This window comes from Haliotis rubra, unplaced genomic scaffold (assembly GCF_003918875.1).
Source record: "Haliotis rubra isolate DU_JTF1 unplaced genomic scaffold, ASM391887v1 Scf36, whole genome shotgun sequence".
NCBI lineage: Eukaryota > Metazoa > Mollusca > Gastropoda > Lepetellida > Haliotidae > Haliotis > Haliotis rubra.
In genome coordinates this window covers 2,826,265-2,844,532 of record NW_025767035.1, presented here as the reverse complement: position 1 = coordinate 2,844,532, position 18,268 = coordinate 2,826,265, and the positions used below count along the sequence as shown (strand labels likewise).

The 18,268-nt window shown below is 38.9% G+C and overlaps 1 protein-coding gene across 1 annotated transcript in view; it reads right to left on the bottom strand.

Annotated features, from left to right (window-relative positions):
• Positions 1-18,268, bottom strand: part of LOC124285382 (glycogen phosphorylase, muscle form-like) — a 40,781-nt gene that overhangs the window by 3,075 nt on the left and 19,438 nt on the right. The window contains exons 9-16 of the mRNA XM_046721607.1: positions 14,789-14,935; positions 14,051-14,214; positions 13,352-13,466; positions 5,311-5,412; positions 4,290-4,496; positions 2,418-2,639; positions 1,153-1,280; positions 653-787 (exon numbers count right to left, since the gene is read on the bottom strand). Of these exons, the coding sequence (XP_046577563.1) occupies positions 653-787; positions 1,153-1,280; positions 2,418-2,639; positions 4,290-4,496; positions 5,311-5,412; positions 13,352-13,466; positions 14,051-14,214; positions 14,789-14,935 (1,220 nt within the window). The remainder of the gene's footprint in view (positions 1-652; positions 788-1,152; positions 1,281-2,417; positions 2,640-4,289; positions 4,497-5,310; positions 5,413-13,351; positions 13,467-14,050; positions 14,215-14,788; positions 14,936-18,268) is intronic.

Sequence of the window (18,268 nt, the reverse complement as noted above, 5' to 3'; positions counted from 1 at the left end):
CGCCTTCACTAGATAAAACTTGGTATTGAATATGAAGAAAATCCAGCGAACGGTTCTTGAGATAGCTTAACATGCAGGTAAAACGTTAAAGTCCCCTTGTGACCTTGAAATGAAGGTCAAGGACACCAAACTTGACTTAGACCTTTCTTGTGATGAACCTAGGCACCAAATATGAAAAGAATCTAGTGAACGGTTCTTAAGATATTCCAATTCGTATGTACGGACGGACGACGGATGGAGCCTAATACTATATCCCCCGCTTCACACTAAACGCGCAGTGAGGGATAATAATGAAAAAATAATCATAATATTTGTAATTGTACCCACCCTTGATGAAACCGGAAGCACTTACGGCATGGCACCCATGGAGGTAAAACATGCACGAGTTGGAAAACAACCATTGATACATTTTCTAAATTGATTCAAATACCGGAAAAATTATTAGTAGAATTAACTTATTGAAACACCTTCAATGGGTTACTGTTAGCAGTTATCAACTGTAGTTGTCATTTTTTTCCTTTTAATGTATATTTTTTCGCCTCTGACTTGTATCAGTGTATAGACAAAAATTATTTAGAAAAAGGAGTTCATCCATAGGTCATCATATGAGTGGCCTTGACCATCTGCCTGTTTGTGGGGGTTGTAGACTTACCTATCATCGTTGACCAGATTGTTGAAGACGTCTTTAAAGAGATCTGGGTTTTCAGGGGAGAAGTATCCGTTGTTGATCTGATCCAGAACCTGCCTCAGCTCAGAATTACTCTCGTAGTAGGACCTTGGGTTGTACCTGCACACAACAATATAAAAAAATACTCAGAACATATCTGCCTTACTCCACTCTGTCCACTCATTTTTATGCAGTTTCTTAAACTTGAATTGCAGGAAACAATAGATTCACCACGGCAGTGACACCAAGGGAACAAAGTGATACATTAATGTTCAATAAGCGACCAGCCTGCAAAACATATATCAGTTGCCACTTTAAGGATTGATTAATGTTCCAGGAAATGCTACACAACTCTTCCACCAGTCCCTGTTCCCATTCCACAATGGGATCACAGCACCATGGTGATAGAAACCCACATGTAAACATAGACTCAAAGCATTATTCAATGAACAGAATTTGGATGCAAGTGGTGAAGCGAGACTGACCCTCTCCTGTTGAGCTCATCCACATCATCCACTGTCATTCCAAAGATGAAGATGTTGTCAGGGCCCATTTCTTCCCTCATTTCAACATTAGCTCCATCCAGGGTGCCAATAGTTAGAGCACCATTCAGCTGCAACAGAAACATTACTTTACATTCAACTGAACTGTTCATGATATCAATCATCACAATGGTCTCTTTGTCAGTTGGCTGAAAACTGATGTGTCCAATCAGCTGAATATAAAGTTACCCCACCAGATGTCTACTATACCAGTAAGAACCAGTATGAACCAGTTGATCAGTGAACACAGTGAACTGCAACATGGTTACACTGATCAGACATTTTACAAATGTGAAATAATACTTAGTCTTTTGGCAAATATGAAAAATGAGGAAGAACTCAAAACTATATTGATAGGAAGGGAGGTAGCCTTTAACCTGAAACCCCAAACTGGGCACAAACAGGCAAACAGAATTTCTTAAAATTTGGGTAATTTTAACTAAAAATGACGTAACAAAGACACATCTTGTCAGGTTTTTGCTGAAGTTCCAAAAACATATGAACATGCTTAATTACTAAGGAGTATGAAGACAAGTTTGACCTGTGGATTTCAACATCTATATGGAATTCATGACACATTTAATGGATAACAACTTCTTTTTTAAGTTGTTATCCATAAAACGTGTCATGTATTCATGTTCATCCCAACTTCTAAATGCCTTTCAAAAACAACATCTTTATTGTTTCACTTCAACTCATTGGCAAATGCTAGAACCTTTATTTGACTTCATCTAGTAGAATCTCCTTCAGGGGTGGAAATAACCCATTGCCCGACGTCCGAGTCAAGTGTTTTTTTCTGTCGGGCAAGCAAATTTGTATATCACCATGTACCAGTGTCCAGTTGACTTTCCAATGTTAATTATGTTGTTTACTTAAAAAAATCAACAAGAAAACGGCCGGTATAGTGGGAAAATTATCAGGTCAAGTGATTTTACATGTGCCACTGTACCGGAGAACACTAGCAATTTTAAAGTTATTTCCACCCCTGTCCTTTCAGTGATACTACAGCTCTAAAATTGTCTCTTGAAGATATCATACTCAGCATGCTTAGTACAAGAACACAAGATTCTCTGTATAAAGCCTAAACTTGCTAAACTTGTGAAAACAGATTAATGTATATATTCACAGATGAGAATACACAACTCCATGGAGGCCATCCAAGACCCATGTCATGTAACATTATCATTTCTGTAAGGAGCTCTACCTACCTGGAACTTCATGTTTCCAGTGCCTGATGCCTCAGTGCCTGCCAGGGAGATCTGCTCACTGAGGTCAGCAGCTGGGATGATCTTCTCGGCCAGGGACACGCGGTAGTTCTCGAGATACACCACCTTGAGACGGTCCCCGACAATAGGGTCATTGTTGATGACTCTTCCGACATTGTTGATGAGCTTGATGATCAGCTTTGCCATATGATAGCCAGGGGCAGCCTGAATACAGGGAGAAGAAGGCTTGGTTCTATTTCAAACTTGACTTATTTTTAAAGGCAATTTAACCAGGAAGAATATTTCAAATTTTGGTTACCCTGATACTCATCAAAATATAACGCTAAATTAGTTGATTTTCAGTGTATATGTAACAGCAACATTACCCGACATAGCAAGTAAATTGCTGCTGTAAACATTACCCCACATAGCAAGTATATTGCTGCTGTAAACATTACCCGACATAGCAAGTATATTGCTGCTGTAAATATTAACCGACATAGAAAGTATATTGCTGCTGTAAACATCACCCGACATAGCAAGTATATTGCTGCTGTTAACATTACCCGACATAGCAAGTATATTGCTGTTGTAAACATTACCTGACATAGCAAGTATATTGCTGCTGTAAACACAATATGAGGCATATGCGGGAGAAAAAATCCAAAGGACACGCATGGGCTGTAAACATTTACCACTTTGAAAAATAGGATACGGATTGAACGGATAGCTCTGAGATCATAATGTCACAAATATCAGAGTTTGTATATTGTAACTCCGCAACATTACAGCTGTATGATGGCTGCCTATACGTAATCTACATGAGACAGGCCACTGACTGAAACAAGCAGTGTCCTATGGCTGCCTATACGTAATCTACATGAGACAGGCCACTGACTGAAACAAGCAGTGTCCTATGGCTGCCTATATGTAATCTACATGAGACAGGCCACTGACTGAAACAAGCAGTGTCCTATGGCTGCCTATACTCTACTGAGACAGGCCACTGACTGAAACAAGCAGTGTCCTATGGCTGCCTATATGTAATCTACATGAGACAGGCCACTGACTGAAACAAGCAGTGTCCTATGGCTGCCTATACGTAATCTACATGAGACAGGCCACTGACTGAAACAAGCAGTGTCCTATGGCTGCCTATATGTAATCTACATGAGACACTGACTGAAACAAGCAGTGTCCTATGGCTGCCTATATGTAATCTACATGAGACAGGCCACTGACTGAAACAAGCAGTGTCCTATGTGTGATAGCCAATGAAACATTCTGCGGAGGGACTACAATAATTCACCATCATGACGTATTACTATAGTAATATGATATGACAAAGATACCACAGTAATTTGACATGACATATTTATTAGGGTAATATAACGCGAACAATTATCTGCAATAATATGAAAGAATTGGTCTATAACTTTTTTAAAGTAGTATATTATCAACCACATCACTAAGTATGTCTGACCAATCCTGTAAGTTACATCTTACAACCAGCATTGGCTCCTGAGCAACCTAGAATCTCCACAGGGCACAGGTTGGGACCAACTGGGCAGATGGAGACTGTAGCCACCAGAACAAAGGGATAACAGAACAGTAACAGAAACTCTCTCCCTATCGAGTTAAAATCATCTCCTTCCCTAAGTACATTCCAAACACGACTAAAGACTCATCTATTTCTCCGCTACAAGTGACTTCCAATCATCCGTACCTGCCAGCTGTATATAGTTTTAACTTGAGCTCAGGAAGAGTTTTGAGCATATCCCTGTGACGTGGAAAGGCGCTATATAAATGGCCTATTATTATTATTATTATTAACAGTAAACAATCTGAAAAGGGTTCTTTCCTAACTAACCCTACCTTTCCTCCGACCATGACCGTCCTGGGCACAAAGTCCATACTGGGGTCCTTCTTGAGACGGTTGTAGATGGTGATGACGTGGAGGCAGTTGAGCAGCTGGCGCTTGTACTCGTGGATTCTCTTCACTTGCATGTCAAATATTGAGGCAGGGTTCACCTCGATGTTGTACTCCTGCTTGATGTAGGCTGCCAGACGGATCTTGTTTTCCTAAACATACATTAGGAAAAGGTCGAATGCATTCTATGGAGTAGATAACTACGCTGAATACCTGTTGTGATACAAGTTAGACTGTACCAGTGGCTGTCCTTCAAAATGGTGTGAGGCTAATCAACAGGATGAGAACCCTGCTGTTAACATCACAGCTATGTACCGCTCTGCTTTCATGATTTGACATCTAATAGTTACATGACTATGATTCCCTCCTACAAAAGATCTAACACTGTCCAGCATTGATACTGAAACCAACCATGACGACCTCAGAACTGGTAATGCCCCTTAGTTCCAAATCAATGCCTTAATTACACCAAATATTACAACAACAAAAGATTGCAATTTGTATTGCATTATAACAACAGAGAGAACACTCAAACTTTGATCAAACAATATTTTTAAATAAAATAAACTTCAGGGGGAAGAAGACAAATTCCAACAAAACTATATTCACCCTGGCATGGCTGATACCACTATCAGTATTTAACAGGTTTTGTATACAATGCATTCCTTCACCAGGAATGATTTCATACATATAGCTGATTGGCAGAGTGAATGCTATTTATGATTAATGATCATGCCACACCCTGGTTAAGCTGGAGGGAAAGTGTTGAAACAAAATCACACAAATGGCATCATATACCATAGCCATACTGTCATCTGCTCTTCATAGTGCATTCAAGCACATGGTTGGCACACAGTTACCTGTCGCCAAACAGGCATATATCCCTGCCACACTGTAGATTGGCCACGGTGGCTATGGAGGAATGTGTCGTACAGAAACTCATGCTAGTGTTGTCCAGATGCTCACCTGCTTCACCCTCATGATTCCTCTCAGGAAGCTCTCGTCATCCACCAGAGGCTCCAGCTGACGCAATTCACTGAGATTAGTTACCCAGCCCTCACCGATTTTCTGTGTCAATAAGATGGGTAGTATGGATCAGTCATCGATTGGATTTAAACTGGCATTAAAAGTGATAACCATCGACAATAACATAGAGAGGAGGAGACAGGTGAGATCATCAGTACATGTAATTTTTTGAGTAAAATTGATATTTTATACTTATCCTGACTCATGCTCTTTTTGCTTGTCTCCTTCCTCTTGCGAACATAGTGGAACACTTGTATCTCCCTAATTGAAGTTCCCTTCAATGTAAAATCACTAATTAGTACACCACGAGTTACCTCCCTTCCACAAGCGCGGGAACGAGGGCGCCACCTCTACCCATGTGCCTCACTCTCTCCTCATATACTGAGCCCAACATTTGAATTTACAGGGAAATCCAAAGTGTTATTTGGGGAGGATGGGAGGGCTGACCTCATGAGTCAGGATAAGTATAAAATATCAATTTTACTCAAAAAATTACATATTTTTCCTTATCCTGACTCATGCTCTTTTTGCTTGTAGAATCCAACAGAGCGGAGGTGGGAATATATAATACTTTGGATTTTAATAATTAGTGATTTGAACTGTGATGATTGTAATAACCCTATGGGAACTTCATAAAGGCATTGAACTGATGAATTCCTGCTGCCAGCTTATCAGCTGCCATATAGAGGTTATTACAATGTACTTATTATGATAAGTATATATAATATTAATACAATGCTTAAGACTAATAGACTTAAGCTTGTTAATATGCTAGTATAAACTCCTTAGAGTTTGTTAGCTAAAATACTTTAAGATATAAACATAGCACTAAGCTTAAAATATGATTAATTTTAAGCTAATTATATAATAACAAACCTCTTTAGGGTTTGTTAGTTAAAATATTTATATGATATAGACAGTGCTGAGCTTAAGATATGAATAAGCTTAGCTATATATATAACAGCAAACTTTGTAGAGTTTGTTAGCTAATACATTTTTACAATATGAGTATAGTATTGTGCTTAAGATATAATTATCTTAAGCTACATATATAATAGCCAAACTTAGTAGAGTTTGTTAGCTAATATATTTTTACAATATGAGTATAATACTGTGCTTAAGATATAATTAACTTAAGCTACATATATAATAGCCAAACTTAGTATAGTTTGTTAGCTAATATATTTTTACAATATGAGTATAGTACTGTGCTTAAGATATAATTAACTTAAGCTACATATACAATAGCCAAAAACTCTGTAGAGCTTATTAGCTAATAGATTTATAATGTAACCATAGTACTAAGCTTAAGATATGATTAGACTTAAGCTAAATGTATATAGCAAAAAACTCCTTAGAGTTTATTAACTAATATACTTTTATGTTATAAACATAGTACTGAGCTTAAGATATGATTAAACTTAAGCTATATATATATAATAATAGTAAAACTCCGTGAGTTTGATAGCTAATACATTTTATTATGTTGATTTAGACCTAGTATTGAGCTTAAGATATGAAGTAAACCTTAAGCTAAATATATAATAGCAAAAAAACCTTTTAGAGTTTTAATAGCTAATATACTTATATGGTATCAACATAGTATTGAGCTTAAGATATGAAGAAACCTTAAGCTACATATGTATAGCAAAAACCCGTAGAGTTTGTTAGCTAATACATGATATAATGTAACCATAAAGCTTAAAATATGATGAAAACTTAAGCCCAATATATAATAGCAAAAACTCTTTTAGAGTTTTGATAGCTAATATACCTATATGCTATAAACATAGTACTGCTTTAAGATATGAATAAGCTTAAGTTACATATATAATAGCAAAAAACTCCATAGAGTTTGTTAGCTAATACATGTTATAATGTAACCATATTGCTTAAGATAATGATGAAACTTAAGCCAAATAGCAAAAGCTCTTTAGAATTTGTTAGCTAATATAGTTATATGATATAAACATAGTACTGAGCTTAAGATATGAATGAGCTTAAGCTACCTATATAATAGCAAAACTCCGTGAGTTTGTTAGCTAATGTATTTTTACAATATGAGTATAGTACTATGCTTAAAATATACTTGACTTAAGCTACGTATATAATAGCCAAAAAAAAACTCTGTAGAGTTTGTTAGCTAATGCATTTATCATGTAACCACTGTGATGATAAAAAACGAGCTTAAGCAAATTATATATAGCATGAAGCTATTTAGTACTGTTATAAGATAAGTAAAAATCTGTAAGATTGACTTATCTTCTCCGAGGAACTGTCAACTGTTGTGCAAGGACCATGGGATCAAATTGGTGGATACCTGAGATGTCCTCGGTGGTGATATCTCTCAGATAATGGTTGGCAACCACCATATCGGATCTACAGTAATAAACCCTCCATTATTTCAAATAACATTTGTGTAGATGAAATTGTAGAAGTTAAGCTCTAATATCAAGAGTATTAAAGCTCATGGAGGGTCGGATTAGGTCCATCTGTCTTGTATGCACGTAGTATGACAGTTCTGATCCAAACGGAGATATAGTACGTTGAGACTACACTCTATGTAAGTTGATGATAGAGGAAAAAAAATCTGTTGTATTTTTCTTCCTGTTTGGTTTGGTGGAGATAAATTTACAGTGCTCTTGCTGGCCAGCGTGATAGCATCATCGTATCATGGAGTCCAAGTATGTCATCCAGGCATGTTCATAAACCTCACTTGTGAGGTGTTGTAGCACTATATTCATATCCCCAAGTTGGTACGGAAACTTCCGCTTTATTCTCCAAACAGAAACTTAGTAGGTTTACTAACCATCTAGTTGTGTTAGTAGCTTGATGATGAAATTCAGGTGTAGTCTGAAACGCTGTGGATTTCGATCCACTTGTATCACGTCGTCTAGGTAAATCGCTATGCGATGTCCTTTTGACGATGTATGTGCACAACCGGAGTTTGTGTCCTCGATGAACTTTATGTAAAATCGCCTGACTGCTGTGCCCTTGTCTAAACTTGACAGGGGAGGTCTCTAACCTGAAGAAAGCAGCCTAATCCTGAAGGTTCAGGTTAACTGGGCTGTAAGGAGGCTTGCTCGCTCATTGATATAAAGTTGTCACTTGCAACCTATGTCTTGAACTGTGAACTATGCTCGACCTCTGTGTAGGGCGCTGTTCATCGGGTCCAATCAGAATAAGGCATTTTGATTCTGTAGAGTACCCGCTGTGATGTCACCGTGTAGCAGGAAAAGGAACCTTGTATAATATAGTGCCGCCGCTGATATTAGAACAATCGTCGGTCTTCATCGTAACTTCCTCGGGTTACCCGAAAGTGACCACGCGTTTCGAGGATTAATGGTAAACGCTACAAAAGCTTCGCCAAAAATACCTCGCCTGTAATATTAATGCTGGGTAGGTTATTTTCCTGGCTGTCGTGAAAGTGCTTCAGTTTTGAATATAATTCCGACTTCTTTATATATAAAGGTACAATAACTTGTAAGTTGTCAGCTTGTAGACTGTATACATGAATGTATCGTCATAATTGTAGAATTAAAGCTGAATTTGTTGTACATATTTCTTCTCAGAAATGTTGACGATTATGAGTTATACTCGCTGTAACAAGGCTGCTGTTCAATTTCGATATTGAATTGTCTGCAGATATGCGTAATGGTCACGCATGTAGATAATCGTGATCGTCGTCGGGATTGCATATACTAGCAATTTATACGAATAGTTGATTTCTGTGAAGATCTATGAAACGCCGCTGACAAATTAATACAGCGACGTTCTGTGTTGTAAATAGCCTGTGCAATTGTCTTCGCAGAGGCTTATAGATTCGCATCTGGCATACAGTTGATAGACAACTTATGCGATGTCTTGAACGGACTGAGGAGTAGCTATATATGACGAAAGGCTAGTATATGGAGACCTTGGAGGAGACTTCCTCGGTGAACGCCGGAGACTTCACGAAGCTCTCGGCATCCCTTCTAGATCTACTGGTGAAGTAGACTTGAGTTACCTTTAGCCTTCGCGACCTTCGGCTGGTATCGAAGTCAAAGTCCGATTAGAATATATATATATATATATATATAAGAGCGCTTTGCTTCGCTTAATGGCCTCTGTGTTTAACAGGATGTGGGTCGGCGGCGCTTACTCCTCCGCCGACGCCCCTTGTAGCTGGTGAGGCTCTAGCTCCTTCGCTGAGGCTGCCTGGGACTTGCTGGTTCTGCATAAGTAGGGCCGAGTGGATCATCTTATCATTTTCAGAAGTCGTGTTTACGAAAATCTGGCGATAAGTGTCTCAATGATCGCTTCTAGATCTATTTAGGCCAACGAACATACGCCTCGCCATGGATTCAACTGAACCAATTCTACGATTGTAGTTCTTATTGTTGATATCGATGATCAACTTGTAGTTTCTCATCGATGTCTTAAGCATTGAAGAAGGGGTCCATGTTGTGCGTGGAAAACTTCTAGGCGTGAAAGTTCGGCAATTATGGTGTCTGAACTTTTGTGGCTTTATGGGATGCTATGTCTAGATTCTGTGCTACCGCAGCAATCGGGTCGATCGGAGGTAGGGTGATAGCATCTGGCGCCGCCTTCCTTCATCAGGTATGTCTGCGCCGTACTGCCACTCTAGGAAGGTGATGTAGACTTGTGTGCAGACTTGTGTGGTAACCTGTGAGGCGATCGATGTGGTGATGTGACGAGGAGATCGGAGACTATTGACAGCTTCAGCGGCTCTTGAGTAGTCCCTTGACTCTGTTAAATGACGATCTATATTCGGTGTGTCCTTCCAGTGCCTTCGCTGAATGCCTTCGCGCTAACGCCATTTCAGCTTCTTCCTCGCGCTCGGGTGCTGGGGAACGGCGATTTGAGTCACGAAGGCTTCCGTGAGGTCTGGTGGCTGAGTCTGCATCTAAGGATGAAGCCGAGGAATGTGATGATCTATCCGCCAGCGAAGGCCTTCGCCAAGGCTGTACATCTGGGTCCTTCGTCAAGGTGGTCTGCGACTTCCTTCGAAGGCTGCATCGCCTTGGCTGCTACGCTGACTGGAGGTGCCTCTAGAGTGTTGTTCTAAGTTGGAGCCTTCGCGAAGGCTCGCACTCTGGGCTGGCTGCTTCTCCAGTTTGTAGTGACCTCCATCACCACCATGATTTGCCGTAGTAGCTCGTCTGGGATGGTCTGCGCGACGGCGTAGTCGGGTGCCATCTCTGCGCTGTTAGTGGTGGGGCCCCTCAGGTAAGTCGCCTGACATCAGTGTAGAGACATCAGGCTGCATGACGATCTCTGCTGATGTCATTGTAGCTGTCACCGGTCGCTACTTGTCTCATACGCCGGGATGATGATCGGCTGATCATCGAGAGGCCAAGTTCAGCGGCTGGAACAATCTCGCTTGAGAAAGTCCTAGTAGACTTCGCTGAATTCCCTCAGAGGTCGACGCTGCCCTGGGGTGCGGTCTGCGCTGAGTGTTGGTAGCGGCCGGGACCCTCAGGAAGATCATCGAATGTTGATCTGCGCTGACATCACTGTTGCCGACATCAGTCATTCTTTGATGTACATCAGGAATGATGATCGGCTGATCATCATACAGGCCCAAATCTCGCGATGAGAACAATCTCGCTGAGAAAGTTCTAGTAGACTTCGCTGAATACCCCTCAGTGCTTAATGGCGGGATGTCTGGGGAAGCAGGACGCTTTGGAGGCGGCGGATCACGCCCCACGCCTCCACCATTCTAGCGGAAAACCAGACGGGAGGGGGTCGACCAACAGCAGTAGACTGGCGAGGGTTTCAGGTGTATCAGTCATGCTAGACTCTGCATAATGCGACCTATCTGCTGCTGCCTCAAAACGCAAAGTAATTATTTATTAAAGGTAGAATTGATAAATTAGTATCGCGAACTGCAACGTGAATCACATGAAACATGGCGCAGTACAGCTAGGGCATATTAAATGCGGATCAGCAGCAGAATAAAAACGTAATGTGCAACAGTACAGAATTTTTATCAACGTAATCCACTGCAACAGCACGGCGGCCCCGTGCATAAACAGTAGAAACACGACTAAATATCAATATATAATTGTTGAAAGATACTAGCTAAACCTCTATAGATCTCTATACGAGGTAACTAACTAAATATAATCAAAGGATATAGTGTGTCGGGAGACACAGGCGCTCTCACGTCCAGCTCACTGGGCGAAGAAGGAGAGAGTGAGGCACATGGGTAGAGGTGGCGCCCTCGTTCCCGCGCTTGTGGAAGGGAGGTAACTCGTGGTGTACTAATTAGTGATTTTACATTGAAGGGAACTTCAATTAGGGAGATACAAGTGTTCCACTATGTTCGCAAGAGGAAGGAGACAAGCAAAAAGAGCATGAGTCAGGATAAGGAAAAATAAAAGCATCGTCCACATGAACATCAGGACCAACAACCACCTTACCTTAATAATAAACATATCATCATTTGTGTATATATATATATATATTAACATATACCTGACGAGGGAGCAAGATTAGCTCTGAAATGTTTTGCCAAAGAATAAAAGTTGTTGTCCCAAAACAACCAACTCAACAGTCACACGTTTTGACTTAAAATACATGAATTCAATATATCTTTTAGACAGTGGTCAAATGTAACATACCGTATATTACCGTCTATAAGCCGAACCCATAGATAAGCCGACCCCCAAACTTGACCCTTAAATCAGTGTCAAAATGGTATGTTTCATACATAAGCTGATCCCCCACGATGGGGTCCTAATCCTGGCAAACACAGACCACAGACAACTGGCAGTAACCAATAATTATAACTTTGGTCCACATTATTCAAAGAATTCACAATCATATTGCGTCTACTCACGCATCGAAATGAAGTGTAGTTGAGAGAAAATGGATAACATATTTTGTTTCGCTAAATATCATACTTATTGTAGCTGGACGATCACATGTCAACAAACTTGCTTGCTTATTTTACCTCATTCAACAATCACGGACTGACTACCGCCTCGTTTTCCATGGACTGCTAGTTTACAGTAACATCGGTAAAAATGTGTGAATATAAATGGCTTCCTTATTTTACCCCATTCCATGTGCGTACAACTTCCTCTTACCACGTTCATGAGGGTCCGTATAACCTTAGTGTTGATTATATATATGTTACATTTATAGAGCAAAAACTGTAATCAAAATTACACAATGCTAGGATATATTTTTTGGGGTTAAATAATAGTATTCTGTATTATATTTTACTGATGAATGCGTCAGAATTCATCCCGTTATATTACTGTGCATGTTTGAACTTGATCGCCGGGAAACATGTGCACAGCTGATTGCTATTTCCGGCTCAAATACACATGGTAAGCTTAATCTTAATTAATTTATAGAGCAAAAACTTGAATTAAAATTACACAATGCTAGGATATACTTTTGGGGGTTAAATAATAGTATTCTGTATTATATTTTACGGATGACTGCATCAGAATTTATCCCGTTATATTATTGTGCATGTTTGAACTTGATCGCCGGGAAACATGTGCACAGCTGATTGCTATTTCCGGCTCAAATACACACGGTAACCTTAATCCCTGCAAATAATACAATGCCCAGCAAAAACAACTTAATTTTGTCTAGAAATGTTTAATTGCAAATTTGACGTCTTTGACAAAGTTGTCTTCTGTTGTTTGTTCACGCGAAGTGATACGATATTGTTTTCTTATCCCTGGAAAAAAGTTTGACGAAAGCGTAACTCACAGATAAGCTGACCCCCTTCTACAGACTGCTTTTTTTATCCTCAAAATTCGGCTTATAGACAATAATATACATTATCTTATATTTGGGATTACACTTTTACAGTAAAGTACAGATATAAAACAAGACATAATGTGACTATTTCAATAGCTACCATCAATACTGTAGCCTGATTAATGCATTCTCTCACTTTCTACAACCTAAAGCCGTCAAGACCCCTCGGCCCCATGTTGGAGGTAACGCTACTCACATCAGCAATGGCATCAGACAGGCCGGGATTACACAGCAGCAGCCAACGCCTTGGGGTGATACCGTTAGTCTTGTTCTGGAATCTCTCTGGGTACATATCAAAGAAATCCTTGAAGCTGTCGGAGAAAACATTATGATCAGCAGCATATCAGATAGTGATCACTATTTTTGATTGAGAATATGAGTAAAGAGGTAGTTCAACCACTTTTTTTTATCTCAGCACATTATTTTTGCCATGAGAAGATTGAACTAAAAGCACTGAACTAAGGGACGTCTCTTGAAGGGAGAAAAACATATAGTTCATAATGTTCACAGCTGGTCAGTATGATCACTTCCTGAACTTGTTAAACCTTTTATTTATTTTATAGTGAACGCCAGTGATACAAGGCAATACCAGGGCTCGATTTAAGAGATGTTAACCTACTTGCATCAGGTGCAACCTAAGATAAAAAACCTAGTTGCACCAGCAAAATTCCAGGTGCACTGCTTTTATTGCAATATGTAATGTAAGAAATATGTTTTATTCAGAAGTTTACCCACTCAAAAATTGACTTGCACCTGTTGCAAGTTAGACTAAAAAACAGGTGGTACTTTATAATATTGGGTTGCACCAGTGCAAGCAAAAAGGCACTAAATCGAGCCCTGAATACAGTCACATGAAAATGCCTCAGAAACAATTCTTCATCTTCCTAAGCCTCACGTTTCTCTCTTGATGATCTCTGAGTGAATAGCAGCCACCCCGTTGACAGCGTGAGATCCAACAATGGCCAGATGGGCCATGTTTATCCTCTGTTCTCCATGCTCCTCCACCAGGGACATGCGACGAATACGATCCTCGTCACCAGGCCACTTCGCTCTCACTTCCTGTGTGCAACGGAGATGTGGTGGGAGGTGGGTTTAATCAAGTTTCAAAACCAGTTCAGCTTGGCCACACAAATATAATTTTTTGTTTTTGTTTGAAATTCTCTGTTTGGTAGGATAACATGAGTATTTCTTAAAGTAAAGAAGGACCACACATGGTGATGTATTTTGGGATATGTTATATACTGGGGCAAGATCAAGGCTGAAAACTTAGTAACTGTTATATCATAGCCTTATGTATTGTTATCAATGCAAATAAGCTGAACATGTAAGAAAAGTAACCAACTATCACAAATGATAATCAGGGCAAAGCTTGATTGACTCAAGTTCACTTGTTGAGTTCACAAGCAGGCAAAGGAACTAACTCTGCCAAATGAGTTGTGCTGCATTGGAAAACTCCTCACTAATAAAGATGACATTTTGTTTAGAAGTTGATTTAGGCTAAAAAGCAAAGAGAAAACCTGTGCTAAGACTAGTAAGAGTTGCAGAAGCATAACTGAAATGATGATGTCACTTCCAAACTAATGTATTAGTGGCAAGTGAATAAGCCAAAAGAAGGAATTAATATTGAGCCTACCTGCAAGAAGCGATGGTTGATCTCAAACATTATCTGCAGATGTCTGGGCAGGACATTACTGAGGAGAGATGTTGGCCAGCGTTCCAGGGCCTCAGGCAGGACAGTGTGGTTGGTGTAGGCACAGGCCCTCACGGTGATTTCCCACGCCTGCAGGGAGACGCAAATAGTGGCGTAAATAGCCTACTAGTTTCTGTCTCATCTGACACACGTGACAGTCAATGTGAAAATGTTGCAAGGCCATTACCATGAAGGGGCTGCTCATGGGGTTTGGCAGCCAATGCAAAAAATTTCTTAAATGTGAACCCCTGGGGGTTTTTTCAGGCTGTTCATACGGTTTGAAAAGTGAATGTGGTGCGAGAATTGCGCTCACGTGGTCCTGGATCTACGTACGGCTATAAAATTACACAGAAATGTAGAATATTAAATTTCCTATCCGTTGGTATAAATATAAGTGCAACTAACTCTGCGGTTTGAGAAATAGACCTTGCTAAATGTTGTCCAAATTTTTGTTATGCATTAAAAACAGTAAATTTCTCCGCTTTTTTTCGTGCACTGATAAAAGCACTGTGCTACAATTTTTTTTATTTTGCATCTTTAGGGAAAGTGTGAGCAAAGAAAATACAGCCTGATATCTGAACAACATAAGTGTATATGAATTGGGTTTATGTGCTTATCCATAACGTTATATGCTCAACATTAAAAATGACTCGCAATAAATGTCAAAAATGGATTTTCTTCTATGACGTCAAACAACAGAGAGGTCATACACGTATAATGATAAGGGGGCATAACTCTGTTATGCTTGACACTAGGTCAATGTAACTCAGATCACTTGGAGAGAATTTGTTGTTGATAAGGACGCTATATTTTCGTTATTTTTGTATTCACGGTGAACCACACTACTCTAATTCAAAGTTCCCCAATGTGAGCGGATACGCTTTGGTAGTTTCACAAGTTATAAGAAAAGATGACAACGTACAACATCTGAAAGCACGTAATAGCGATTTGGATGGCCCTGTCTGATATATAAGTTAGCTCTTAGATTCCCATATTCTCCTGTTTGTGTGGATGTATTTTGACTAATTTTGCATCGTTATTACCAGAGTACTAGCCATATCTTCAAATGTAATGAAATTGCTGAAAATAATACAACATTTTAGTTGACGTCATTGCTTGTTTTATGCATTTTGCGACGTCGGAAAAAGACGACATTGGTATGCTGATTAGTATATATCTCACCTAATTTCCATTAATTGTGTGAAAGGTCTCAGCTTCTATGTCAGAATTTAACACTCTTTAGACAAAACATAAAATGACTGATTTTTCCATGTAAATAGTGTCCTGAATATATCAGCAATTAGACGTTTTGACTGTGTATCTTATTGTGAGCAACACGCGCACCTGTTTGGCATCAATTCAAAGTAAATGAAAAACAACACTTTCACAACACCTGAATATTTTATTTAGGATACGAATTTTCTTTGTTTATGATTATGTAGCTATTTCTCTTCATAAGTATGCAATGACAGATCCAAAAAGATAGTTTTTTATATATGGAACTATATATTAGAATATGGATGTAAGATTTGTCCAAATTAAGACATGACATGGTTTATATATTTTTAAACAATTTTCATATAAATATAGTTAGAGTTTGAATTCCTGTCTTCACAATATTTTTTAATCAAATATGAATTGAGTATATTATCGAAAACAATGATAGTTAATCATAAAACGCTTCCGACAAACGCGCACCTGGCCAATCAATATTCATCTTTGTTTTGTCTATATAACAATTCCTTTAAATATATGTGCATATACATTTCATAACATATATAAATCATTTTCACTAAATATTATCAGTTTTACTTATAAGGTTGAATTAAATCGCCATTCATTAACCTGTTCATATGAAACTGTAATATTAGTCCAAATGCATTGAATATTGTACATCATAGGAACTAAAGCAGTTGCAGTTATGGCTACGTTTGATCTTCTAACACTTGTGTAAAGGTTTAGAATATGGTGTATTGCACTAAATGTGTCAATTTCTTATGTAAATATTATTCAAACAATCAAAAACTTTCAAAGAATAAAACACCGTAAACCCTATATGAACGTATGATATGATATTGGACAAGGCTAAATGTAGATACTGAAGTCAGTTTCATGAAAAAGTATCTGAACTATCCGCAAAATATACATCATAATATTGACAGTGTAATCCAAAGGGGTGGGCGATCGTGTTTACTCTTGTTCAACCGACCTTCACCTCAAAGAAATTGCCTAATATGTACAACAATGTTGACGTATGACATCACTACCGATGACTTATTTCTTACAAAATGGCTGCTTTGCTGACAAGGATACACAGGATTTTGCGAGGACCCTTCCATTGATGCAGGGATCATTTGTACATAAATATGACATGTAAGTAATCAGAATGATTCTCACTATCTGTGTATTGTTTTATGTTTTTATCATTTTCACTGTAAGAGAAGAAGCCAAAAATGCTGATAATTACAGCTGTCGTTCTGCGTGATTTTGCGTCAGTCATGGCGTCACACTGCACAGAAACTTTGACAATTTCTTATGAATTTTCATATCATTGCATTGTATCTATTTATACTTTCCTATTTCTTGCTACGATACTCTTTCCATGCATATTCCAAAGGTATTGAGCCATTGCAAGCAATGAATAGACGAATGAATGTTGGAAAACTTCAGAAAATGCTACGCAGTGTAAAATCGGAATTTGTCTTTGTTTACATTTCAAACAAGCGCAGTCTTTCGAGCACAGCGTTCATTTTCACACACAACATGTTTCGTCTCATTTTATCTAGACAGTTGGTATTGGTGACAAAGACCAGTTGAAATTCGGTTCTAAAATGTATGGGGAATTCAGTGATGCATTTTTCGAAGCTGAATATGAAATATACGTGATGTAATAGGCGTCTCAATAACGGCCTTCGCGAAACGTGATTTTGTAAACACTATCCAATATGGCGGAAAGCGCTCTAAGGCGTTCGCTGTAAGTATATTTTTGAAACATCCCAACCGATTCTAGATTCATTGGCAACATTTCAGAATTATCATTAGCGATTTCATCTAAAACAGATATCAGTGATCATGAAAATGTTATTTTTGAAATTCCATACTCCGAGTAATTATCCGATTTTCACATTTCAAAACACACAGCAAATAACGCTGTGAATCACGATTTCAATAAAGGCGACATTTTCGACGAAGCCTATTTTGAAAGGTCATTTTCGGCACTTGAGATTTGCCTAAAATAATAGTGGATGGTATCAAGAAACAGGAAATTTCCTGCAGAATTCGAAACTGTGAAGTATATTTGTGTGCATGGGATATTTTGAGTTTTATTGGACTTCAAAGTGAGGGTTGAAGGGGAAGGACATATATGTCCCTGTGGCATTGAGGGGGTTAAGTCATTTTCAACGGGTTAGGTGGTGGTGGGGT